This window comes from Cynocephalus volans, chromosome 3, assembly GCF_027409185.1.
Source record: "Cynocephalus volans isolate mCynVol1 chromosome 3, mCynVol1.pri, whole genome shotgun sequence".
NCBI lineage: Eukaryota > Metazoa > Chordata > Mammalia > Dermoptera > Cynocephalidae > Cynocephalus > Cynocephalus volans.
This window is the reverse complement of record NC_084462.1, coordinates 67,575,602-67,602,923: the sequence shown is the minus strand read 5'-3', so window position 1 is coordinate 67,602,923 and position 27,322 is coordinate 67,575,602. Positions and strand designations below refer to the sequence as shown.

Sequence of the window (27,322 nt, the reverse complement as noted above, 5' to 3'; positions counted from 1 at the left end):
TTCTTCCTTTGAATTACAAGCTGCATAATTCTCTTAAATTTTCTTTGGAGTAATCAAGACTTTCCTTTTTACCCAAAGCAAGGAGGGGGAAGTCATTAATAAGGAACTTGAGATAGCTTTGAGATTCTAGAAGCTGCTGCTGTGGGCTTGGTGTGAAATCATGACTCCTGCACTAGACCCCTGAACAGGCCTGCCACCAGCTGCCAGGTCCATACTGCCCTTTGAACAAACTGAAAAGGCTCATCGCTCTTTCAAACCACTGTGCTCCAATTCACCTTCAACTTGGCTACTTCATACTGGTATCTGCTGTCATTTTAAACCCCAGAGGACAGGCCTATAGCTCAGGCTCAGTGTGAGGGACTGTCTAACCCAGTGATGGGGAAGACAAAATAATCAGACACCTCAAGAGCACAGTAACATGTAAATTACAGGTTAAGATCAGAATGACATATTTTATCTGGTTCCAGAGTAATGGTGGAAACAAAATCAATTACAGAAAGACTTAGGATTCCTGAAACGTCGATTGTTTTTAATACATTTAAAAGCACGCAGAAGTCTTGATTTATAAAAATAAATATATAGCATGACAAATTTATTCATGATCCTGGGGCCTCTTATGAGGTCAAACTCTTTAATGGATGGGTCAATGAAAATATAAAACATACATGATCTTTTATATACACAGAAGCATATTCCAGTTGTAAAAGCAAATTCCTTAAAGGCTCGAAATGAACAAAAATCAGTCTTCTATCGCAGAAAGCACATCCAGAGCTGGGCAATGAGGTTGAGCCCAAGACACAGTAGCCTCTGACCAGCCAGCCTAAAATTTAAGGAGCCAGGGCAGGAAGGCACAGTCCTTCGGCTCACAGTGCCACCCAAGCTTCCAAACAACTGCAGAATGAATGACTCCCTCAAAGGTTCCTCAAGGTTCCCCAGCCTCTGCTGTGATCATAAAGCATAATCCCTCCTGTGCATTATCAAAACAATCTGTCCCAAGTTTGAGAGCAGAAAACTGAGAAGGTATGCTTATTAAATACTATCGTTATAACACTGAATGGAAATCATGATTCTGCCCATGAGCAGTGAGCTGAGAGACAAAAACCTCGCAGCAGGCTCTACTAGAGGCTAGGACTGCGGGTGAGTGAGCATGCACTTCTGAAGTGGGCAAACAGGGAACTGCTTTCTCCAGCTGACATGCTCTTGAGAGTGAAGAGTTTGGCTTAAAATACTTGATGACGCACAAATTGGGGATTTGAAAGTTGAGTTTTTACCCCTGTAACACACAACATAAAAAACATAAATTCAGATAGCTAATTTTGATTAAAACCTGAAGTGTTTTTATGTAATCACAAACAGGCTGGAATGTATCTGATACAGTTTTATCTGTTGTTTCTTTGGCTATCTTCCAATTAGATCTAGAAACAGTTCTGACACCCCAATCCTATTTTCCAAACCACTTTCTTCCTGTAATTCTTAAATTGGCTAATTTTCTTTCCTCAGAAGAATTACCCACAACAACCTTCCTAATAGTGAGGGTGTACTTCTGAATAGAAGAGTCCTTCAGCTGAAATGGCATCTCCAAGGCCCACAGTTCGAATAGGGTCTTTACATACCAGTACTGGTGTGAAGTGGAAGTATATTCCCTCCCTGTGCCATTCTACTACTGGCTTGTTTGGGTCTAATATGATCTTGGAGCCTGCCTCCGAATGGGAAGTTATGAACTCTTGGGGTGCTCTTAGAGACACCCGGCTGGCATCTATGGTTTCTGTTGCGCAGGCCTGTGTCACAGCCACACGAGCTCCTGCGGCCACGGCTGCAAGCTGGTTGGCCCAGTGTCCTTCCACAGTTGCCAGAATGTGGTAGACCAGTGTATGGAAATGGATCCTGGTGAGGTCCGAGGCTCTGCTTTTACTTCTCCCATGTTCTTTCAAGATCCAAAAGAGGATGTCACTGACCATGCCTACATCAGGAACGCCATTCCAGGAAGAGAGAGAAGAGTGAGGTCCAGAAGCTGACTGGCTGAGAAATAACAGTTCCTGTTCATTCAGCCCAAGGGAAGTCACTGCAGGCAAGACCTGCTAACAAAAACAATGACAGGTCTCTTTCTGATGGATGTCACCTCACTCCTAATATATCTTAGGACACAGCCAATAACTAAATGACAGGGAAGCCAGGCAGGCAGGCATCTTTCTTCCTTAACACAAGATTCCCTGCCCCTGTAGTCACTGCTTTAGCTATTACAACTTTATCTACACCTTCGTTTTGATTTGGGAGAAATTGGAAAGTTGCAGTAATACCATTTCACACCCTGTCTTTTGTCACATGCCATTGTAAGACAAATGGCAGAGGTGTACGTATTTTGTATTTCTTTCTATGACGCCTAGCTTTTGCCAATACTTTTATTACTGATGGGATATGGCTCTTAGTTCCTGAACGTCAGCAGGCTTTATAACAGTAAAGTGGAGAAGACCCTAGCAACATAGTCATTGTCACAATGGTTCTGTGTACACAATAGCAAGAAGCAAGAAGAATATAGTTTCATGTTAGAGCTAAGCTTTTTAAGCAGGTTTTGAGTTAGGACTGTGCATTTAGTAATAACATTGTGTAAAAAGGTACCAAACAGGAGCTGTTGAACCTATTTTCTATCTTATGGGGAACCTCTATGTCACCTCACTTTCTTACTCAGCACTTCTCTCTTTAGAACCAGAGATCCACATGCAAGGTGAAAGTTTTTTTGCAGGACAGATCAGTACCTGTATATATGTGTATGTGTATGTATGTGTACATAAAGTTTTTAAAAAAAATTAATGGCCTATACCTTTCTTGGTGTAAGAGCAGCCTTCATTTACTGCATGGTCTGTGTCAGGCTCTGAGCTAAAGGTTTACTTTATCCAATTCTTTACTGAAACCCTCTGAGGGAAAGAGGGACCAATTCCACTTTACAGACTAAGGTTCAGAAGGGTTAAGTAGACAGTTACAGAGAAAATGAAATAAAAATGGCTTGTTTTTAAAAAAGTAAAAAGATACTCAATGTCAAAAGAGAAATGCAAATGAAAACTATACTGAAAACACTATGGATTTTGGGTGATGTGTCAATGTACGTTCATTGGCAGTAAAAATGTACCTCTCTGGTAGGGGATACTGATAGTGGGGGAGGCTGTCTGGGCGTGGGGACGGGCAAGGAGTATATATATGGAAACTGTACATTCTGCTCAATTTTGCTGTGAACTTAAAACTGCCCTAAAAAATAAAGTCTGTTAAAAAAAACTATCAGACTTACATAAATGCAAATTTTTAATCACATTCTGGTGGCAAGGATATGAGGAAATTAGCACTTGTAAATACTGCTACTGGGAAGTAAGCTGGTACAACTCTCATGGAGGGCAATTTGGCAATCTCAAACTTACAGATGCTTTCTTATGTTCCAATCTGGCGATTTTGCTTCTGAGAATTTATACATATAAACTTGCTCACAGGCTAAATAAAATCATGTACGAAATTATTCACTGCAGCATTGTGTACACAGGTTGAGCATTCCTAATCTGAAAATCCAAAATGCTCCAAAATCCAAGACTTTTTGAGTGCTGATGTATCACTCAGATTTTGGGTTAGGGATGCTCAATTGGTACGTATTCTGCAGATATTCCAAAATCTGAAAAAATCTGAAATCCAAGATACTTCTGGTCCCAAGCATTTCAGATAAGATATATTCAACCTACAATAGCAATGGACCAAAATGTCCATCTAGCTGCAGGCTGAAGAAACTGAGGTGCATCCACACATTCGTTTTAACCAAGTAGCTGTGAAAAGGCTGAGGACACTCTCCATGTCATGATACAGAAAAGATCTCTAAGATACATTCAGTGGAAAAAAACAAAGTGCAGAACAGGGTAAAAAGAGATTAAAAAAACAAAAGAATATATTGTCATATTTTCTTATGTATGTACAAAATTCTAGAGGGATGCAGATGAAACTAATGAGATTACTAAGAGTGGATAAGGTGGGGGAAGGGGAAGAACTAGGAGGAGGGAGATATTTCACTATCTTTTAATATATTTTTGGTTTTTGAACCAAATATATTGAGTATATTACCAATTAAGGTTAAGTAACAGTAAAATGAAAGGTTAAATAACTTGCCTAAATTCACAAAGCTAGTGAGTGGCAAAACTGGCATGCCAAACCCAGGTCTCTGAAGCTTGTGTTCTTAAGCCTCACTCACTCGGATTAATCCTAATCAATGCTACTGTCAAGAGGCAGGAGCTGAACACCTAGATGCCTGGTGGTAGGGGAGTAAAGTTCCCCCAAAGTTTCCTTTCCTTGAGCTTCCTGAAGTTCAATTAAAAGCAGCTGAGCCGGGCTTTCCGTTTTTTTCCTTCTACTGAAAAACCCATTCATTTTCAACTTCCCTGTTCCGGAGAAGTTATGACCCGTGAACCTATAGTTACACTGCCGTATTTCTAACATAGGAGGAGATCCTGTTCCAGAACAATCCTGGATCCTTATTGTATCCCCATGGATTTACATCTGGATGACACAACACCCATATCTCATTGAGCCAGTCCCTGAGCCCAAATGCCTGGTCCCACAGGACAAAGGAGCTTCTCTGCAAAGCCCTACAAGGGTCAAGGCTAGAGGATGGCCCCACGTACTGCCCATGTGGTTACCTGATGCACAATACTGCTCATGAGCTCCCTATTGGTCATGCTGGCCAGCTCTAAGTGAACTGGAACACCAGTAGGGATATTAGAAATGGAGGTTACAACCTGCAAAGAAAAGAAGACAACATGGCCATTAGAAATAGAAAGAAGTCAGGCAGGAGGAAAGAAAAGATCAGGTCCTGAGAGGCAGTGCCTCCTGTTAACTACCTTCTTTGCATCCTCACGAGAGCTACAAGCAATGTGGGTCCCCATCACCTCTGTGGTCAAGGGATACTCTTCCCAACAGGGAAGACGAGGCTCTGCAAAGAGCCATCAGGGTTACAGAATCAGAAAGGACAAAGAACTGTCCCTGTATGTTCATGTCGCCAACCTTTTCCTGGGACCTAAACTGAGTAGTCACTTGGCTTCAACATCCATACACACGTGCAGGAACCACAGCAGAGCTGATGTGAAGTGAGATGATACGAATAACACAGAGGACACAACTACACACCCTGCAGCTTGCAGCCACGTTCAGTTTAGCATGGGATGCAGAGGCTCAGGCAAGAAGAGGTTCTGACCTGTCCTACTCAAGCCACTGCCCATGCCTGAAAGGATACCATGAGGGGCCTTAGTGGAGAGAAACAAGCTTCACAGTCAGCTGCCAAGATATGTCCTTGGGAGGCCAGGACTGAAGACAAGGCAGCTAAAGCTACAGAGGCCAAGAGAGGCAGGAACCTGAAGAAAAACACCGGCTAAGATCTGTAAAATTCTGTAACAGTGCTATTACCTCCAAGAGTCTCTTCCTCTGGAGCTCCTTGCTTTGTCCCTCCATCATGTGCAATCCAGAGAGGACCACCAGGTCTGGCTGAAACTCCTCCAGGCTAGACACAAACACCTCCAGCATATTCATGGCCCCGTTGGAGAGGTCGTGAGAGAAGATGAATCGGTTGGCATGGGGAGCTTTTAACTGGCCCCACTCCTCCCCTAGAAAAGCCCAGTCAACACAATGGGGAGAAAAGGAAGAGGCTTTAAGTCTCCTAGCTGTGTGGGGGTGGGGGAGACTTGCAGGTGCCTCACTGGAGTCTGGGCTCTGAGGAGGCTGGCTTCGGCTGAGTGCACACTAGCTACAATGGTCTAAGGAGAGCATGGCATCCAGGATGGTGGTCGGTAAAGAAAAAACCAAAAACCTAAACTCAAATCCAACAAAGAAACAGAAACAGTACGGGTGCCATATGCCTTTTTCAAGGGTCTACCTTTGAGTTTCAGGAAAGCTCTACTGTCCATTTAGCTCTTAAACACAGGACACACAGTTACAGAGTGGTAGCATGACTTCCAAATGCCAGTATACAGTGCAAACCATGCATGTCCATGCAGATAGGACAGGCTGCCTTTTTCAAAGCATGTTCCACCTCATAGCAGTGCCCTGAGCACCTTTCATCTAGCTGGAACCTAAGTAGGCTGCTGTCCTGAGAGCCAGGCTGACTGCCCCTCCTCCTCCTGCTGCCCACTGTTGGTTTCTGGGAACTTGATCCAAAGGGTAAGAATATCTGGCTGCTCTAGCGGCTTCTGTGCAAGTTACTTTGTAATAATGACTATTGAAGACCAAATTTAACTGCTACCTCCTTCCTAAATGTGAAGGCTTCCCTAACTCTACCACATTCAAACAGACTTGATTACTTCCTTCCTGGGGCCACCACTGTACCTTATTACAGGACTGGGCACATGATTTTGCAATAATTTGTTTAAGTGTCTATCTCCTGCAATAAACTGTGAGCTGGAGCCAGGCCCTGTGTCATCTGCTCTCATCATATTCCCGCTGCCTCACACTGCGCCTGGCACATAGCCATGTGAATGAATCAGCAAAAGAACAAGCGAATAACAGAACAGACTGATGACCTAACTGCCCACAACAACAAAAAGTATGGGTGTGAACTCCAAATCTAACATTTGCCAAATTAACAAGAGTCTATACAACAGGAAAAATACATTACACTGATATTCTCCATAGGGCAGGACATGGTCCAAACCCTTAAATAGTGACACTGTTAGGAAACATGACCCTAAATTAACCTAGGAGAAAAAAGGAAATCAAAATAATTGATTTCTTCAGGGAAGTGACAGAGGCAAAAATAAACAGGCTTCCAGAAGGCAAGAACAAGGAGGAATGTGCAGAGCTGCTCCCTGTTCCCACAGGACACAGGACTGCTGAAGTGGCCTGAGAAGCAAAAGGATTGAAACTGAGCCTACAACAGCAGTTAATGCCCCTCTTTTCTCACAAAGATTTGGATTTATTTCTGCAATCTCTTCTCTCAATTTATCCAGCAAGTCAGCAAAACCTCTGTGTAGAGACTCACTGGACTCACAGCTCAAGCCTGAAAATGGGCTTCTCAAGAGAGGCCTTGTAGAAGAGAACGAGAAAAAAAGTTGACAAATCCTCTTGGAATTTACCCACCTAGGTTAGAAAGAAGCTGGGGATGGATTTCTGTTAAGAGAGCTGACTGGGGCTGCCATCACCAGACTAGGTTCCCTCCTGGAACATATACAAAGGTAACTTCACATAAAACTTAATGGAAGTTCACTGCTTTGTGCTAAGAAAAATAAGGCATAGGAAGGAAAAATGCAGTGTAAAGCTTTTTTATTAACCTAAGTATGGAGACAATTCCTTTCAAGATAAGCTGTGCCATCTCCTTAGCTACATAAAAGGCACAGCTGTCAAATACAACAGCAGTCCTGTTGAAGACACTACCCTCTCTCCACTTTGTAGTCACCAGGGAGGACAGAAACCAGGAAGTGCAACGGTCCCCCATTCATGCTGTTGGAGCCAACAGAAGCGGAAGTGAGATGAATCTGGAAGTGGCAGCACAGGCCTGTCTTTAGCTGTTCCCAACCCTTCCAGTCAACAGTCATGTTCATGCTTTCCATTCAAGCAGCTCACAATGCTTAAACACTCTAACCTCTTTATCCTCACCACAATGTTCAGGCAGTAAAAAACTAACACTCTTTCTTCCCATTTGGGGAAACTAAAACTGAGAGAAACTCAAAACCTGTGTATCATTAAATATGAATTACCTACCTCAACATTGTGTCCCTAATTTTCAGACCCTGTCCTTCCTAAATTCTCAACTGATTCAAGTAAGCACCCAAAAGGAAACCAGAAAGAACAATTCCTTTTTTATTTGGAGAAAGGCATCATTTTCAAGAAGCCCTATATTTCATATCTTATATTCAAATTAATTACTCTAGTTGGTGAGGCTCTCTTAACTGATTTAGAAGCAGTTCACTGAAAGATATTAAGTACTGCTTTAAGGTGCCAATTAGTCTGTTTAGATGTTTGAGTCTTTAACTTGAATTAATAATGTATTAAATCAGAAACCCAAGAGTTCTTAGCAAAGGGAAAGATATAGCAGGAAATACACAGAATCAAATATGTCCAGGTATCTAAGATCCTCTTGAAAATTAGATCGCTAGTCTGGGTAACACATAAAACCTGCTGGGGATGGGGTGGAATAGAGTGGATTTGGATTTATAAACGGTAGAACATTATATAATGGAAAATAATATAAATGATGTTAAATACAAAAGACTTCCACTCACACACCTAAGAAAATCTAAAATGCTCCAAAGAAAGTTGCCAGAGGCCTGGAATCAATCATAAGCAAGCATGGAACAGACAGCCAGAAAGGCATAAGGCATAACCTAGCACAGAGTTGAGCAGATGTCACCTGCCCTTCTCTTTCCTTAGTAATAAAAGAAAGCTTTATATATGTGCACTTAACACATTCTCATTTTTATTCAAGATGCTTGCTTTCCTACAGATCAACTGTTTATAGATCTGGGAATTTTTGTATTGTAATATTCTATCACTCTTCCTTGAGACAATGGCCAGTATTAGCTCAGGAGAACCAATGGGTTAGAAAACCTTTGGTATGGCAAGAACAGGATCCTGCTCATTTACAAAGATAAATTTCTGGCATAGCTATCCTCCAATCTGCCAATACGCAGGCCCCTGACTAGTCTTACCACCAGTACTTACTCATTTCCCTTACCTGCTTGATACTCTAAAATGAGGTGGAACTCATCCACTTCCTGCAATGACTCTGGTGGAACAAACACACTGTCATCAAGAAGTTCATGCAGCTTTGGACCAACTGGACCGCAAAGAAGAACCTGGAGACAAGCAACATGAAATCTATCAGAAGCCCTAATCATTCTCCCACAGAAACTGAACAGTAACTGATAAGGAACCTTCAGGCCATTTTATTCATTTTACAAAATATTGGAACCCAAATCTAATTTTGAAAGCTCCTGGTTTGGAGGTATGTAGTAGAAAGGCTATTAGCAGGGCTTAGGCCTCTAGAAGGTATGGTCATAATGTACTCAGAAATGAGAGGCTGACAAAAGACCCAAGTCACAGTGGTTAGGTAGGTACCTATGCAGCTGCTGTATTCCATCTTCTTGTTATGGACTGAATGTGTGTGTGCCCCCCAAATTCAGGTGTTGAAGCCCTAACCCCATTGTGATTTGGAGATAGAGCTTTTAGAAGGTAATTAAGATTAAATGAGGTCGTAAGGATGGGGTTCTATCCAATGGGACTGGTACCCAAGGAAAGGCCATGTGAGAACACAGTGATAACACGGCCATCTGCAAGCCAAGAGGAGAGCCCTCACCAGAAACCAAATCTTGTTGGCACCTTGATCTTGGGCTTTCCAGGCTATAGAACTATGAGAAAATAATTATTTGTTGTTTAAACCACCAGTCTATGGTATTTTATTATTATGGCAGCCCAAGCAGACTAAGACACAACCTATCCCCACTTTCTCTCTTTTCTTTACTCACTCACAACAGACATGGGATGCTGTTTGCCTAAAGCTACAGATGAAAACAATTGCTTGAATTTTACACAGTATAGAAAAACCACACCCTGAACAACCAGGTGACCTAATTTGTGGGATCAAGCTCTCTACCATACTTAACTGTTATGTGAATAGGATAGCCTTTCAAATATGAGAATCAAAGAGCATCTCAATTTAGAGTTTGGAGAGGTGCTCTGCAACTCTTCCAAAACCTTTTTCTTCAGCTCCAAGCTGGGCCTCCCCCAGCTACTCGTTCTAGAAACCATTTCACATCTGCTGCTGTTCCTTAGTTTCAATAAGCTGCTTTTTCTGCCATGCCAGTGAAGGCCAGGTTAACAGACTGAAAACCACAGCACAATGAGTGCATGGACCAGGATTTAAAGGAAAGTCCCCAGAGACTATAAACACTGTTTCAGATTTAATATGCCCTGTTCAAAAGCTTCAAAAGGCATTTTTACTTGTTACTAAACTGCTTATTTGTATACTGTTTTGTAAAGAGATACCTAAGAAATCCAAACTTCTGGGTAAAAATATACCTCTCACCCCTTTCCGCCTTGATACACACCCATTATTTGGCAATTCTGAAAAGTCTTGTCCCTACCTATTTCCTTTCTCTAATTCTTCCAATTCTGGTATTTTCTAAGACACGATAACAAGGGCCAGAGTTACTCTCCTGCCTGAAACAACAACAAAAACCAGGAAAGATATATGAAACAATATCAAGGTCAGTGATCCCTAAGAAACATGAATAAACTGAGTAAGCCCTACAAATACCTCAGTACATTACCACAAAAGAGTTTCCACATATACAAAGCCTGAAAGGATTTATCACCAGCAGATCTACACCACAAGAAATGTTAGAAGTCCTTCAGGCAGAAGGAGAATGATACCAGATGGAAATACAGATCTAAACAAAGGAACGAAGAGCACCAGAAATGGTTACACTGGATAACTACGTAAGATTACTTTTGTTATTTAAATATTTTAAAAATATAATTGACTGTTTAAAGAAAAATACTAACAATGTAGTGTGAGGTAGAAGTACAATATACTGCAATAATAGTCATTAATGTACTTAATAATGGAGCTTTGAAATACATGAAGCAAAAAGCTACAGAGCTGCAAGGGAAATAGACAAGTGTGTTCAATTATAGTTGGAGATGTCAACACCCCCTCCTAATAATGGATAGATCAAGTAGACAGAAAATCAGAAAGAATATAGATTTATACAACACTATCAACAAAGTTGACCTAACTGACATTTACAGAATACTCTATCCAACAATAGAAATTCCCCAAAACAGTACATTCTTGAAAAACTTTCAAGTGCACATGGAACTTCACCAAGATAGACCACATTTTGAGCGATAAAAAAGTCTCAATAAATTTAAAAGGAGTCAGGTAATAGAACGCATATTTTCTGACCACAATGGAATTAAAATAGAAATCAATAACAGGAAGATATCTGGAAAATGCCCAAATATTTAGAAACTAAATAACACAACTCTAAATAGTCCATGAATGGGCTACTAAACAGTGCATCTCAAGAGATCAGAGAGAAATTAGAAAGCATTTTGAACTGAAATAAAAACAAAGTCTGTAGGTTACAGCTAAGGCAGTATTTAAGGGGAAACTTATAGTACTAAACACCTGTTTCATAGACAGGAAAGGCCTCAAATCAATGACTTTAGCTTCTTACTTAAGAAACTAGAAAAAGAGCAAGTTAAACCCAAAGTAAGAAGAAACCAATGAAATAGAAAAGAGAAAGAAAAGAGAAAAATCAATGAAACCAAAAGCTCATTATTTATTGAAAAGAGTAATAAAATTGATGAATCTCTAAAAAATGCTCAAGAAAAAAAGACACAAATGACCAATATCAGGAATGAGAGGGATAGCATCACTACAGATTCTACAGCTCTTAAACGAATAAGGGAATATTATCAACTTTATGTCAATAAATTCAACAACTCAGATGAAATGGACAAATACTCTGAAAGACACAAACTACCAAAACCAGAAAATCTTAATTTCTCTACATGTCTATTAAAGAAATAAAAGTTGTCATTAAAAATCTTCCCACATAGAAAATTCTAGGCCTAGATGGCTTCACTGGTGAATTCCACAAATATTTAAGGAAGGCATAATACCGATTCTATACAAATTCTATTTAAAAAATTGAAGAGGAGGAAATAATTCCTAACTCATTCTATACGGCCAATATTACACTGATAGCAAAACCAGACAGACATTACAAAAAAAGAGAAATAAAGACCAACATCCCTTACGGAAATGGATGTAAAATTTTAAAAATTTTTATGTATTTATTTTTCAGTTGAAACATAGTTAATTGTACATATCTGTGGGGTACAGAGTTGACTATCAATACCTGTGTGCAATATGTTATGCTCAAATCAGGATAATTAGTATATTCAATATTATACAATGTAATCATTTTTTGTGGCCCTTTACAATTCCCCCTTGCCCCTTCCCACCTTTCCCACCTCTGGTAACCTCAGTTCTATTCTCTCCTTTTGAAAGTTCAATGTATTATTGTGATTACTGTAAAAATGTTAAACACATTTTAGTAAACTGAATCCACCAATATGTAAAAACAATAATTAATACATTAGAAGTCGAGTTCATTCCAGGGATGCAAGGCTGGTTTAACAGTTGAAAATCAATGTAATTATCATATACCAAACTAAAAAACAAAAAACATATAATCACCTCAACAAATGCAGAAGCAGCATTTGACATAATGCAACATCTATTCCTAATTCTTGTCTAAATTCCACAAATTTATTTTTTAAAGGCACTGCTCCTCTCCTGTAGTCTGGCTTCTAGTCCACCATTCCACTACATCCGCCTTTACTATATTCACCAGGGTCTATTTCTGAAATACAATACAGCATGGTTATTAAGAGCATGGACTCTGGTGCCAGATTTCTTGGGTTCACATCCCAGCTCCACTCATTACTGGGTATGTGACCTTGAGCAGTTTTAATTTCTTCATGCCTCATTTTCCCTACCTGCAAAATGGGGATAATAAAAGGACTTCCCTTATAGAGCACTGTGAGGATTAAATAAGTTCATATGTATGTAAAGCACTTAGAATAGTGCTTGGTATATAGTAATAACTATGTAAGTGTTAGCTATTATTATTACCTTTGAAACATACTCTGATAGTTCTCAGATGATCACTCACTCCATGCTGGAAGCATTTCAGCAAGTTAAACTGCATCTCTTTGAGAGTGGTATAGGGCAGTGAAGTAACAGCAGAGCCTGGTGTTTAAATCCTGACTCTACCTTTTACTAGCTAGGTGACATTAGGCACATTACTTAGTCTCTCTGGACCTCTTTCTTATCTTTAAAATCATTAAGTCATATGACTGTTGTGAGAATTGAGTAACAAATAATCCTTTTCTTTCCTCAATCTCCTACCAAGGCCAGACTTGTTTTATCAGAATGCCTTCCAATCAGACTGGTCCCAGGCCCAGCTTCACCAGAGATCAGGAACAAATGCCGGTCCCAGGAGAGGTCAATACTGAAAAGTTAATCTTGTACTCTCCCATGACTTCCAGTGTGTTTCCTAGCAGAGGCCAGAACTGTTTCTCAGGATCAGGAGAGAGGCCTTTTATGGACCCATGAAAACTGGAATTCTGATGGGAAGGGCCTGGGCAATCTCTAAAGAGTTTATGATTGATCTTTTCCTCTCTTCTACCTATTAGCTGGTAATATTTCCAAAAGGTCAGCACTGGAACAGAATTCTACTCTTTTCTATTTGGGAGTTAATTACTATTTATAAGGATAATGACTGTAAAAATCTATATTTTCTACTGTAATATTTCATGACAACTTTAACTCTTATTAAAATGTGAATGTTCACTTTAATATACTCTCTATATGTAAAGCACATCCATCTCCTGGTGTACAGTGTGGCTCCACATGAATTTTTCCCCTCGAATTGCTGATCCCTATTACTGAGTTTGTCTCCAGCTTTTGATTCCGACCCCCTGACCCCTAATTCAATTTTTAGGCTGATCCCTTCTCTACTGTCAGCAGCCACAACCATTCTGCACCTCTCAAGTTTATTTATTTCAGAATTATCTTCATGAAATTTCTCTTCTTTTTCCCCACAGGTGGTCTAGCCAAGCTAGTGATTCCGTTGTAGTAGGTTTAGATATACATGTTTCTCCTCTTCTGGTTGCTCTAATCCAAACCTTAATCATTTTACAGTACAACAGCAATAACCTCCTTGCTGGCCTCCCCCTCAGACCTATTCCACTTATAGAAAAAGAAATATCTTACTCAGATGTTATTTTAAACACAGCAATAATGTTAATTCTACTTAAACCAAACAGTTTAAGACTTGATAAGACTCCTCTGCTGACTCCCATATAGTGGCTTTCATTTTTCAACACTCTGGATCTAGGCTTACCAACATAGTAAACTATGTTTTCTCTCATCACTTGCATAATCCCCAGCTTTAGGTATTATTATCTCCAGAGCCCTCATGCTCCTAGCCATTAGAGGATACAGCACTTAAGATCATAGGTTCTTGGGAAAGACTGCCTAGATCAGAATCCTAGTTCCGTTACTTATCAGTTGTGAACCTGTCTAGGCCTCAAGCTTCCTCATATAGAAAGCAAGGACAACAACAGTACCATCAACAGTAATAACTAGCTTTACAGGGTTGTTGCAACGATTAGAAAATCTGGCAAACAGCACGTGATTGATAAGTTGAATCAAGGAACAACATTTATCCTTGCTCCTAAAATTATCAAAACGCTAGTGAAAAGCACAGGTTTTAATCTGGGAATTTCACCTACCTGCAAATCTGAGTTGGCTGCAAGTTTCTGTCCAATTATAGCTGCATTTCCTCCTACATAGTGCTGTAAGATAGTTCAAGGCTATTAGACAGTATTTTAGCACAACTATATTACCCAAGCTTAATTTTTCATTTAAAATATTAATTTATAGTTTTCCCCCAAAAGTGTTTTTTGAGGTGATTTTACAACAAAGGACACACAGATGAGGTTAATAAAACACAGAAATAGACAATGAGTAATAAGAAAAAGTGAAGAGAATAAATATGCTAACCATAAGAATTAGTATGATTGCCATAACCGTAGATCAAATTTGGCTCTGAGCTTCCAGGCAGCAGAACAGATATAGGAAATATGAAAGTGTGGATGAATCTTATTTTCTACACTGTAATCCTTCTTAAATAAAAAAATATCACTCTCCTGAAAATCATTCAACAAATACAATAGTGAACTTAAATCTAACTCTTAAGTGAGGCACACAGGTCCTTTATCTGACCCATGGTTTCCTTTCCACCTCCATCTCCTGCCCTTCCCTTCCACACCCTACTCGCAACTCTCTAAGTCAGCCTTCCTCTCCAGCTCTGTGCCTTTAATGCATGCTGTTTCCTTCCAGTAGGGTGACCTACACTTCTTATACACTAGGTAAACCACTGATCACTTTTCATGAACTAGCTGCCTGCGGTGTCACCTTTTCTGCAATGCCCTCTGTTCTCCTTTCCTCACTGACACCTCAGCCTCCACAACTGCCTTCCCCAAACAGGATTACAGATCCCTTCCTAGCCCTATAACCTGAACAACTTTCTAACACAGCCCTTGTCTGACTGGCAATTATCATCTGGGCACACAGCTAGCTCCTCAGTGCAGGGACTGTCTTCTTGTAATGAATGCTCAGTACATGTTTGTGACTATATTTCGAGAAAAAAAGAAACACACTGATTTGCTGGGAAATAAGGTAACAGGCCCTAATATAGCACAATATTTTCTAGCTGAGGACCTGGAGAGCAGATAATTCATGGCTGGTATTCCATGTTGCTGACTAAGGATATATCCATGTGCCTTGGAAACCTGGCAAATAGGAGATAAGGCTGCTGTTCTATTCTGAAGGTTGAGAAGTCTAATTAATAGTCTTGCCTGGGTAGAATGTTACCACCCCACCTCCCTAGTCCTCAGCCCATGGAGAGGTATAGATAAACGAACAATTCTAGATGCTAGATATCACTTTCATCGCATGGTTTCTGTTGACCAACCTCTGATTTCAGGTGAACAGTAACAGCTTCCTATAGATAAATTTAAAACATTCTGTGCTATGTAGGTTGAAACTTGGCCTTTTAACATGTTAGCCTTAATGTCTTCTTTAATTGTGATGGCTAGAATTATTCACTAAAAAATCTTGGGGGGAAATATTAAGATACCTACAAAGTGTATTTCAGAGTTTTCTTATCTGGTTATTAACTGTTGTTTATCAGTCAATCGCCTTATAGTTTATAGAAGTTTATCAGTCATCTGCCTTATAGGGTTGGAAAAGGCACCAAATTGAAGTGTCACTCTAGTCAAAGGTAAGTAATACATTTTAGGTTTTACAATATTAAGAAATAAATAGAGCCATCAAAAAGCTAAAGTTTCTGTAGAATTTTTTTCCCCATTATGAAATAAAAGACAGGATCAAGGAAGAAGAGAACAGAATAGGAATCAAACTGGTGCTTTAAATACCATGATCGGGCTGGCCAGTTAGCTCAGCTGGTTAGAGTATGTTGCTATAAAACCAAGGTCAAGGGTTTGGATCCCCACACCAGCCAGCCACCAAAACAAATAAATAAAAATAAATACCATGATCATAAAGACTTTTGAGCAGTATATACACCGTCATTAAAACTATCAAGATTCTCTCATAAGAGATCAGAATCTCACTACTGAACTAAGCTGTCAAAATGATCATAACTGAAATTTTAACAACTTGCTTTCTTCTTTAGAAACTCATCCAGGTAATACCCACACTCATTTGAAATGGGCAGCTTCAAAGGACAAAAAACTTTAAAATCTTAAAAGTCATCAAAATAAAAGTGGTCATAAAGGTTTGCCTGTAAAAGGTACCAATTAAAAATGGTATTAAGAGCTTCCCTTGATAGATCCACAGACCCAGACTGGAGTGCCTAGTCAAAGGAAGGTTTTAGGTGAGGAAGAAGTGTAGGAGGTGGGGCAGGCAGGGCTGGGGACAGATGCTCAACCAACCAACCAACCAAAACTCAGCCTCAACAGGCATGAGGGCTCTGCTCAAGCCATCTGCCATCTCGCCATGTGACACCCTGCACTGCTGTCACCACCCACCAACAAGGCCCTCACCAGTTGTGTTCCCTGGACTTTGGACTTCTCAGCCTCTGAAAGTGTAAGGAATAAATTCCATTTCTTTAAACATTCCTCAGTTTCAGGTATTTTTGTTATAAGCAACAGAAACAGACTAATACAGAAAATTAGTACCAGAGAAGTGGGGTATTGCTTATAACAAATGCTTAAAAATATGGAAGTGGCTTTGGAACTGGGTATTGTGCAGAGGCTGGAAGAATTTGGAGGAGCAGGCTAGAAAAAACACAGATTCTAGTCAAAGCTTAAAAGACAAAAAGACCAGGGAAAGTCTGTAACGTCTTAGAGACTGGTTAAATGGTGGTGGCCAGGATGCAGATAGAAATATGGACAGTGAAGGCCATACTGAGAAGGTCTCAGATGTAAATGAGGAGATTATTGAAAACTGGGTTTAAAAAAACATAATAGAAAAAAAGGAAGAAGAGGCATGAGGGCACGTGCAGCAGCAGGCATGCTGGGGTGAGGTGGGAAGGGCCATGGCTGTGTCTCTTGCCCCAGCGATGCCTTTTACTCCACATGACCTTGAGGATGTATATGGATCATAAAGGCACCAGGGCTTTGTTTATGATCACCAGGTGAGTTTGGGACTACTAAGATTCTCTTTATCTCTGACAGGTATCTCTGACAGGTTATCTACCCTACAGACCAATGAGGTCCTCAGACCAATAGCATTAACCAGTAAATTTGCTAGAAAGGTAAGTTCTTGGATTCCATCCCACATCTACTGAATCAGGGCTCTGGGACTAGACCCAAGAATCTGTGCTTCAACAGCCCCTCCAAGTGATTCTGATGCATGCTCAAATCTGGGAACCACCAATCTAGGCCAGCAGTTTTCGGGGTGATTTTGCTCACCCCCTCTTGCCATATCGGACAATGTCTGGAGACATTTTTGGCTGTCACAAATGGGGAAAGGGGAATGCATTTAGTGAGCAGAGGCAAGAGAGGCTGCTAAACATCCTACAATGCATGGGACAACCCCCACCAAAGTATTATCCATCCCAAGACATCAATAGTGCCCCCACTGAGAAACCCTGCTCTGGACCAACAGAATAAAGGTGAGGAGGACCCACCCTCCCCTCTTCCCATGCAGAGGTTGGATCTAGTTCTCTGTACTTCTGTTCAGGAAGGATTCAGCCATATTAAGATTGCTGTAAGTTATCAGCCACAAGCATTACAACTAAAACAAATTAGGAGTAGATATCTTTTCTATCATAAGCTTTGGGAACACACACAAAAAGTGTAATTTAATGGATAAATCAGAACTAAAATTTTAGTAAATATACTTCATTAGTGCTGGCTGAATTGAACTGACTAGAAACAGCAGAGTTAACAGAAGGTCACATATATAGTTTTATAAAAAGAGAAAACATGCAAAATTATATTCCCAATGATCACTATCTCAGGGCAAAAAGTTGCTTGGTTGCTTCTTAGGAATCATATAAAAAAGGCACCTTTTCCCACCCTATCTTAACTTACTATTGGTGAACGGAACAGACCTGGGCTCCCGGGAACTCTGATGCAACCTGGGCAATGTCATGAAAAGCGTCCTTATCACTGAAGAAGCGCTCAGCAGCTGCTCCCTTCCCCATGAAGTGCATGAAGGCTTCTTCCAGATCACTCCTTGAATGCAGAACGGTGTGGTCTTTCCCATTCCCAGGACTCAGACCAAGTGCCTGCAAGAGCTGCACCCCTGAGAGCACCACATCGACACATGCATTGACTCTGGAAGGAAGGAGGAAAGAGTGTGAAAGAAAGAAAAGCAGAAGCACCAGGCAGCTATTTTGCACTAACAGGAAATTGGTTCAGAGAACTGTATTCAAACAGAAAAACAGGGAGTAGATCTAAAACTTGAACTGGAAAGTCAATAGCAGGTGGCAAAAGGAAAATGATTTTTGTGGATGTATTTATTAGAATTAGAACACAGGACTCTTTTTCAATAGTTTGGCCAACTTTTACAACAGTTACAAAGTTAGAAGATAGCTGTTTAGCATTTCAGAACAAAGCTATCATGATAACAAAAATGTAGCATTTCTGAGAAAATACTAGCAGAGCCAAACTTTCTGGATTCATGCTGTGTGTCCTGGGTAAGTCACTTTTAATTTCTTTGTCTTGGTTTCCTCGTCTATAAAATGGTCATAATATGAGTATTTAACACAGAGCTTTTGTGAAGATTAAGTTAACGTGTACTTAGGAACAGAGTAAGCAAAATGTACATCTTGGTCAAAAGCTAAATATCAGACACATTCCTTTAAAGACAATTGAGGATGGTGGTAAGATACACCAAATACCTAAATGCCTGAACACTCTCAGCTGAACTGTCTTAGAGTTGAGTAGTGCTTTAATGACTTTTGTACACCTGTGGCCTTGTAACAACCCATCACTTGGCAGGTGTCCACAGGACTGATCCATGAATTTTAAAGGGCTGGTGAGAAGCTAATGCTGCATCACCTGGTTGGCTCTATGGCAATTATAAAGTACTAAGGTTGTCTGGCATGGCATCTCCTATGTGTGCATGGGCAAGTTGTGGCTTAAACATATTTTCAGTGTTTCTTTGCTTATGTCATCCCTCTTTTAAAGGGAAGGGTGAAATAATTACTGTAGCTAGATAAGGTCTTCCTGCCCTCCTCGTCTTAGTCACCTTTATTCCTGTCTCTGCCCATTGGGGATGTCATTCTGGCCAGTGGGGCTGGATGACCATATGGGCAGCTCCCAGCCTCTGAGAAGAGCAAAGCTCTCAGCAGGGCAAATGAGACAGCTTCTAGTGATAAGGGTGGCTGAGCTTCAGAGTTAATTCTCAGTATCTCTGAAACCAGAAGGTAAACTTAATTGATAAAGAGGGCCCAATGGATTGGATTTTAGTGTAAAATATAAAGCTATGAAGTTTCCCTTCTAGTCCCCTTCAAAAATCTCTTGGTCTAGAAATTAACGCAGCAAATTATTAATGGTGGCAAAGCTAAGAAGAGGAATGAGATTGGGATAAAGGAGAGGACTTTTTATTAGATATACTATTAGTTTTTACAAGCATGTATTACTTTTATAATTTTTAAAACAGCATAACTTTAAAAAGGCCAAATATTATTTACATCACTTAAGGAAGATTTACAGGGGTAAGAAAGAGACACGTCCCTCCTGATGACACAAAGTGATTGTATCTGCCTCATAAGGATCTTTATTAATTCTTCCCCTATGGATATACAAGTGTACTTCAAAAAGTTCATGGAAAAGTGGAATTAAAAGATAATGCAAATCTTTCCCTGAACTTATGAAGATCCCTCCTATGTTCTGAAAAGGTTTCTGCCTACAAGAGTATTTAAATGGTCAAATTTTCTTATTCTTTTAAAATCAAAGACACATATAGTGACTTTGGTCAACTGGAAAAGCATAATCTAAGAGTTACTATATCTTTCAGTGCATAAAACACACTGATTTGCATGCAGCATATGCTTAAATATATGTTTTAAAACACATTCCTTTCACAGCCTTACACTATAATAAACCAAACACACCTTGCAAACTGGTCTCAATCCCACCTCATACAAGGTGCCCTTTATTTCTACTGAATGTAACATGACATGTCTCAAAGGTAGAATCTCCATAGGAATATGGGTATTCCTGGCTCTCAGTCTCCATTAGATTCAGAGTGAGAGTTTGTATAGTGAAGGATACCAGTCATGCATAGCATAACGTTTTAGTCAACAATGGACCACCATGCATACAACGGTGGTCCCATAAGATTATAATGGCTCTACAACATGGCCTAGGTGTGCAGTAGGATACACCATCTAGATTTGTGTAAGTATACTCTGTGATGTCTATATGACAACAAAATCTCCTAGTGATGCAATTCTCAGAACATACCCCTGTGGTTAGGTGAGGCAAGACTGTATTTCCTGCAAGAATTAATAAAAGGATCCTTACTAAGGAGGAGGACACTATCTAAAAACTGTATCCAAATATATTTGGCTTCTGAGTCTGGAGAGCAGGAGTTCAGAAACAGAAGGAAACCTCTATTTGAAAATAACAACTTAAAAACTGTAAACATATCACTTCCATATTTAGTTCTGCTGAGAACTTAAACAGTTTGACTCTTTAAAGATGAGAATGGGGAAAGCTGAAGTTTGCAAGTGAACAACAACAAAAAAGTAAAAGGACAAAGTTCAGCATAATCTTCAACACAAGACAAAACCAAACAGAACTAATTTTGAGTTTAAAAAATGTAACTACCATAGAAGCACTTTTCCATCCCCCACCTAATCATGTCAGGAATACTAGGGGGAAAAAGACAGTCTTACAGAGGAAACATTTTTACTTGATAACTTTTTATAACTAAAAAAACCCTGAACATCTACTATGTGCCAGATGCCAACCTAAGTACTTTTACACGTACTTTCTTGCTATATTTTACGCTACTTTAACCAGAACAAGAATCTGTCTCTGCCCTTACCTCAACTCAATAGAATCCAAAATGTAAACAAGCACATTACCTAAGGCACTTTATTATCAAGGGGAAATAAAGGGAGAAATGGAATTAAAGAACCAGAAGACAAAATCATGCTCATTTGACAGGTAGGTAGAATTTCGCTCTTCAGTAAGAAATGTATAAAAGGTAACAGTGTGATTTTGGAGAATGAAATAACTGGAAAGTAAGGCAAGGCAATAATGCTGAATGCCAAAACAAGAGGCTATGGAGACTGGCAGAGAGGACACTGGAAGCCTTGGCTTCCAGGCGTGTTATCAGAGACTTGTCGGGGTAGGGTGGGAGGGCCGAAGTGGACAGTTCTTCCTTCTAGACAGCAGCCTCCTCAAATGGTGAGGATAATGTTTATCACTTCCCTTCTGTTTCATCATCTGTAAAATGTTTTCTAAGGTTCTTTCTAGCTTTAGCATTATGTGCCTCCGATATCACAAGAGCTAATCATAATCACCAAGAAAGAGGACTGTAGAAAAACCAAAAATGGCTGCGACAGTGGTCCCTGGGCTGAACCCTAGGTGGTACAGCTGGACAGAGAAGGAAGACCGATCTTTATGAAGCACCACAGACCTGGCAGCATTTTCAGATAGATTAGGCCAATTTGCAAAACGCTGTAAAATGGGTAATTAGTCATCACTGCTTTCAGCTGAGAAAAGTGAGGCTGGGCGCTAACATTCCAAAGGCCACAGACTGGAGAAGCCTAAATGCAAACTTTGACTCATCTAGTACTGAAGCCCATGTAGGGAGCACACATAAAGTTGTGGATGAGGAGAGTAACCTTGTGTATGAATGAACACGGTAAGAATGTTAATCTAGCTAGAATGAAGAATTTGTGCAGGGGAGAAGAGCAAGATAGGTTTCAAAGGATGGGGTGAAGCCAGTTACATGAACTTCATCATTTTTTACCCAATGAGCAATAGGCACCAGGGTCCTATTTGGAAGCCGGGGAGCAATCATGTGTCCTAGAAATGATGTGAGCCCACTACCACATCTTCATGAAACGCCTCCTATCCTTCTGTTTCTTTTCCACCAGCCCCTTAAATGCTGGTGCCTCCCAAAATTCCTCCCTCACATTTTTACTTTCTCTTCTTAGTCTCTTCCTGGATGATCCTATCCAGTCTCTCTGGGTTCAGCCTAATGGTGGCTTCAACCTAAATGCTGATATCTCCAAAATCCTTAACCCTGCTCCTCAATATACTCCTAAACTCCGGCTTCTCATCTCTTCCTCTGAAATCCAACTTACCTTACTCCACAAAATTGTTTCTTTTTTCTTAAATCTCTCTTATTGGCAACAGTGTGGTATGAACATGGAACCAGAAATGGGAAAGACCAGGCTTAAGTTGAACCTCTGGCACTTGATAGCTGTGTGATCTTGGGCAAATCAATGTTTCAAAGCCCTGTGAAGACTGGATGATAATACCTGTAATCTGCCTACTTCATAAGGTTGTTATAAGATACCCAATACTAAAAACCTGTCACTTCTGACTGCTTTTCTTTACCATATCCAACCTGTTACCCAAACCTCTCTTGAATCTCACCTCTTTATCACCATTGCCAAGCAATGGTTCGGGCTCTTTTCACCCTTCACCCAAACTGTTCAATGGCCTTTTAACCAGTGTCAGGATCTCAAAACATTCTTCCTTATGTATGAATCACATTAAATTGGGTGTTTTGAGTGTGTGTGTGAGAGAGAAAATGTGTTGTGTTCTCCCGAGAAGTCAAACTACAACACCCCCCACCCCCCAACCACCACCAAAATGAGATTCTGGTACAAGTACTGCACCTGCTCCCACCCATCCCTCCTATATCCCCATCTTTAGCCTAAAAATCTCTTTGGGTAATGAGAAATGTTACCAATGGATTGTTGCTACCCACAAGAATGATACGAAGCAGTAAAACAAGTTAGAACCACTGCTCAAAATCTGCCAGTTATTGGGCTGGCCCCGTGGCTCACTTGGGAGAGTGCAGCGCTGGTAGGTCTGAGGCCGCGGGTTCAGATCCTATATAGTGGTGGCCAGTGCACTCACTGGCTGAGCGTGGTGCAGTCAACACCGTGCTGAGGGTTGCAATCCCCTTACTGGTCCAAAAAAAAAAAAAAAAAAAATCTACCAGTTATTCTCAACAAAGAACTCAGCACCATTTACCTGCTTATAAACCTTTTGGTTTCCCCATCACTTACCCTGACATAAAGGGCCCTTTGCAATCTGGCCCAACCTTCCATTCTCAGCACCATCTCTTTACATTTCTCTATCATAAGATTCTTGCCCCCACACTGGGCCACCTTTCTGTTCCCAAATAAACCATGTACTTTTCTACATTTGGTTCTCTTACCTAGATGGACTTGTTCTCCCACCTTTTCTTGGAGAAATCTTATTTCTTCTCTAGGGTCTGTCCCACGCAAGTCACTGTAGTAGGATATATTTTCTAAGATGGTCACAAGATGTCCCATCCCACATGTCCTTTTTACAATGTGACACTAATGCTCCTCCCATCAAGGTATGTTCTATGTCCCTTCCCCTTAAAACCAGGTGGACCTGTGACTCTGGTAGAAGGGACCCCATGTGCTTCTACGGTTAGGTCATAAAAATCTTCTGCCTGGTCCTCTTGGGACGTTCCCTCTTCTAACCCAGTCACCGGGCTGTGAGAAAGCTAAATAGCTACATAGAGAAGCCATATGTAGGTGTTCAGATGAAAACCCCAGGTGAGGTTCTAACTACCAGCCTTTACGGTGATTCCAGTCCCAGCCACCATCCAACTACAACTGCACAAGATCTCAAGTGAGAACTGCCAGCTGAGGCCAGTCAAATCTCAGAATCATAAAAGATAATAAAATGACTTGTTTTAAGCTACTAAATTTTGAAGCGACTTGCTATATAGCAATAGTAAATGGAACATCACCTTCTCAGATGGAGTTTTTTCAAGTACCCCATCCTGGGAAAAATTAGTAATTCTTCTTTGGGACACCAAGACTACCTTGTTCTTACCACTAGTTCAGCAAAGCACTTTTCATAACTGTTATAGACTGAATTGTGCAAGCCCCACCCCCTCAATTCATACGTTGAAGTCCTAACCTCCAATGTGACTATATTTAGACATAAGGCCTTTAAAGGGTGTAATTAAAGTTAAGTGAGGTCATATGGGTGAGCCCTAATCCAACAGGACTGGTGTCCATGTGAGTATAAGAAGAGGAAGAGACACCAGGAGTGTGCATACACAGAATAAAAGCCGGGAAGGACAAAGAAGCCGGCAGTCTGCAAGCTAGGAAGAGAGGCCTCACCAGAAACCAACCCTGCTGGCACATTGATATTGGACTCTCAGCCTCCAGAACTGTGAGAATATAAATTTCTGTTGTTTAAGCCACCCAGTCTGTGTGTTCTGTTCTAGCAGCCCAAGCAGGTTAATCCAATAATGAATATATCTATTTCCAACAAATGTGGCGGGGATTTCTTTACCCATCTCTGTATCCTCATAACCTAGCACAAAACAGACACAAACTATATAGTTGCCGAATATTTGTTGAATAAAGGCACATAAAGCAAGGGAGGACAATTAAGAAGTTGATAAGGAGGTGGGTGAAAACGGCCTGAACCAGAAAGAGGTAAACAGAGATAATGAAGAACCAATAAATGTGCTGATATAAAAAATACTAGCTAACATTTGAGTCCTTTTTAAAAGCAGACACCATGCTAGATAGATTACCTGGATTATTTCATTTAATCTTCAGGATAACTTTGCTGTATTTTACCCCTCCTGGCCCCCAAACTCACAGAACGCAATAGGGTACTTGGGAGAAGGACTGCTTTTGTGTGATTTCTTTGAGCTGATGGTAAGAAAGTCAAGCCCAACTGAGATAGATTAAAGTTTGCGGGAAGGTAATAATTACCGGGGAGGAGTACAAGGAAAAGGAGGAACTGTGATTTGGCAGAACCTTAAATATGCAATGTCACTGAAGTGAGGGGAAGAAAAGAGTTTCAAAGAGAAAGGTGTGTTCAACGAGTAGAAGGTTGCACAGAGTTCCTAATCAAGACTAAAAAAGCAGTTCAATCTGAAAATCAAAGTGGAGTTTCAGTAGAGTGGTGGTCTCCAAACTGTACGGCGTTAAGAAAGGAAAACAAGGCATAAGGAAACAAAGTCGGTAGCTAAAGGCAGAGACTACTCCAAGTTCAGAAGCAAGAGGAAGAGTGCCGTCAAACTGGGTAAGACTAAGCATCTTTGACTGCAAAAAAGCAGTCGCCAGAGGAACAGGAGGGGCTGAAAGTTGGAACGATGAAGAAGGCTCGAATATGAAGGTGTCAGGCAGAGTGGGATTCGCAAGAAACTATTAGGGGGATGAAAGAAGGGCGCAGTGGCCAGCCGAGTGGAAAAAGCAGTCTGGTGAGTCCCTGCAGCAGTGACAAGCAGGGCTCCTCCCAGAGGTCCGACGCTTCTCTCCAAGGGGACAGCACGGACGCCAGCGCCTGCAGGGCCCCGGGAATTCCTGTTTCCGCGCGTGGTCTACCTCGCAGATCCCAAGCCTCCCGACCTCCAAGGCGGACCTCGGAGGCCCGAAGACCAAGGCCCCTCAGGCACTTACCCCACGGCCACGCGGCGCCAGCGCCGGACCGGCCGCACGATGAGTACGTCCCAGGCGGCCGCCAACCGACCCTCGGGGGAGCTGGGTCCCGGGGGCGCAGACGCGGGCCCCAGCCACAACGAGCTCCAGAGAGAGCGCAGCGCCGAGCCCGGCAGCTCCGGCTCCAGCAGGAAGACGCAGCCCACGGCCAGCGCCAGGAAGCCCGCGTACGCAGAGCCACGCCACAGGGCCATTGGGAACTTGGCGCAGCAGCCGCAAGATGCGACTGCTCCCCCGGCCCGCGCCTCTTCCGGGGTTGGCGCGTGCTGACGTTGACACACGCGTTACGCCACACTGGCGCGCCACGGACCTCCCGAAGGGGCGGGGCGGGGCGCCGGGGCGAGGGGCGGGGCGGGGCGCCGGGGCGAGGGGCGGGGCGGGGCGCCGGGGCGAGGGGCGGGGCGGGGGGGATCGCTCGTCAGTCCGAATCCTGGCAATTGGTGGTGTGGTACTGTGGCCTTGGGCTCGGGGGTGAGTTGACAAAGGCCGTCGTGCCCGTCCGGGCGCTACACTCCTTCCCGGAACTCCAGCTGCACCCCACCATAGAGGGGCGGAAATACGTTTGCTTTCCCAGTGAAACGAAACGGACTAGCGGGCAAACCTCGCATTAATATTTGAGCCAGTCGGCATCTGCATTGGGACGAATCACACTCTTCCATTTTAATCTATCCCTCCGCCCATCCTCCATCATTTACTAAACTCATCGTCTTCCAGACCCTGTGCCCCGCGCTCCCGGGAGGAATCGGCTCAGACTGCAGCAGCGCTGCAGAGAGCCCTTGGAACACGCGAGGCAGGGGGATTCTGCCCCTTTGGCGGGGGCGGAGACCCTCCTCGTCTGGATGACCAGCTTCAACGTTCAAACCTTAAAATAACCCCTTTGGGGGCGCTGTTCCCTTTAACGATCTCAGAAAAATGCACAAATACACACAATCGTGTGTACCACACAGGAGGGTTATGGTCCTGGGTGAAGAAACCCTGGTTTCTCTTGTTCCCCTTGGATGTGACCTTTCTGTGCGTGAGTCTGGGTTAAGAGCCAGTAAGGCTAGGCATGGTGCCAGCTCATTCTCAGCAGCCACCATGCCCGGCCTGGTCTTGTCACCTTGGCCTGTTTCCATTTTTCCTGTTCTGCTGGCTCCTGACCTTGGCTCTATGTCCAGTTTTCCACTTTGCTCCTAACCTTTGGACTTGGCAGTGAAACATTATTTCCCTAGCTTTGATCTTGGGCATTAGTCTTCATTCTCCCCAGCCCCACCTCAGCAGTACTTCCCCATCCTGGTCATCTACCTTCCCCGAGTTTACCCCACCCAGCCCAACTGACCATATCCCTTTCAAAGAAGATGTTCATACAGAGAGACATTTGGACTACCTTGGAAAAGAGGAAAGCCAAGGAATCAATGAGATCTGTGTGAAGCTACAAATGCTGTCTTCCCTAGAGTTGCCTGTCCCTTTGTTACCAAACCCAAGTCTGGCTGCCCACTGCCAAAACAGAAAAAAAGAAAAAAACAAAAAAACACCCGCAAAATCAAATTATTGGTGAAATAGGAAGGCAGTTTTATTCAGGC

At 41.8% G+C, this 27,322-nt stretch overlaps 1 protein-coding gene across 2 annotated transcripts; it reads right to left on the bottom strand.

The window, feature by feature from the left end:
* Nucleotides 1-550: 550 nt before the first annotated feature.
* On the bottom strand, nt 551-25,993 carry ADPGK (ADP dependent glucokinase). 2 transcript variants are annotated; one of them, XM_063090748.1, is made up of 7 exons: nt 25,722-25,993; nt 18,174-18,399; nt 14,323-14,385; nt 8,687-8,807; nt 5,428-5,624; nt 4,665-4,763; nt 551-2,078 (listed from the first exon to the last, which is right to left on the bottom strand). In XM_063090748.1, exons 1-7 carry the CDS (start codon nt 25,952-25,954, stop codon nt 1,524-1,526), a joined length of 1,494 nt encoding a protein of 497 aa, XP_062946818.1. In that variant the 5' UTR covers nt 25,955-25,993; the 3' UTR covers nt 551-1,523. The 2 variants fall into 2 exon arrangements, with proteins under 2 accessions (XP_062946818.1, XP_062946819.1); XM_063090749.1 differs by having other exon boundaries at nt 551-2,075.
* Nucleotides 25,994-27,322: the final 1,329 nt, after the last annotated feature.

Coding starts and splice junctions, on each gene's coding strand:
- ADPGK (XM_063090748.1), bottom strand. CDS start 25,954: ATGGCCCTGTGGCGTGGCTCTGCGTACGCGGGCTTCCTGGCGCTGGCC. Junction 4,764..5,427: donor AGAGGAAGAGACTCTTGGAG/GTAATAGCACTG, acceptor TTTTCTTTGCAG/GTTGTAACCTCCATTTCTAA. Junction 2,079..4,664: donor TGAGCAGTATTGTGCATCAG/GTAACCACATGG, acceptor TGTTTTTGTTAG/CAGGTCTTGCCTGCAGTGAC.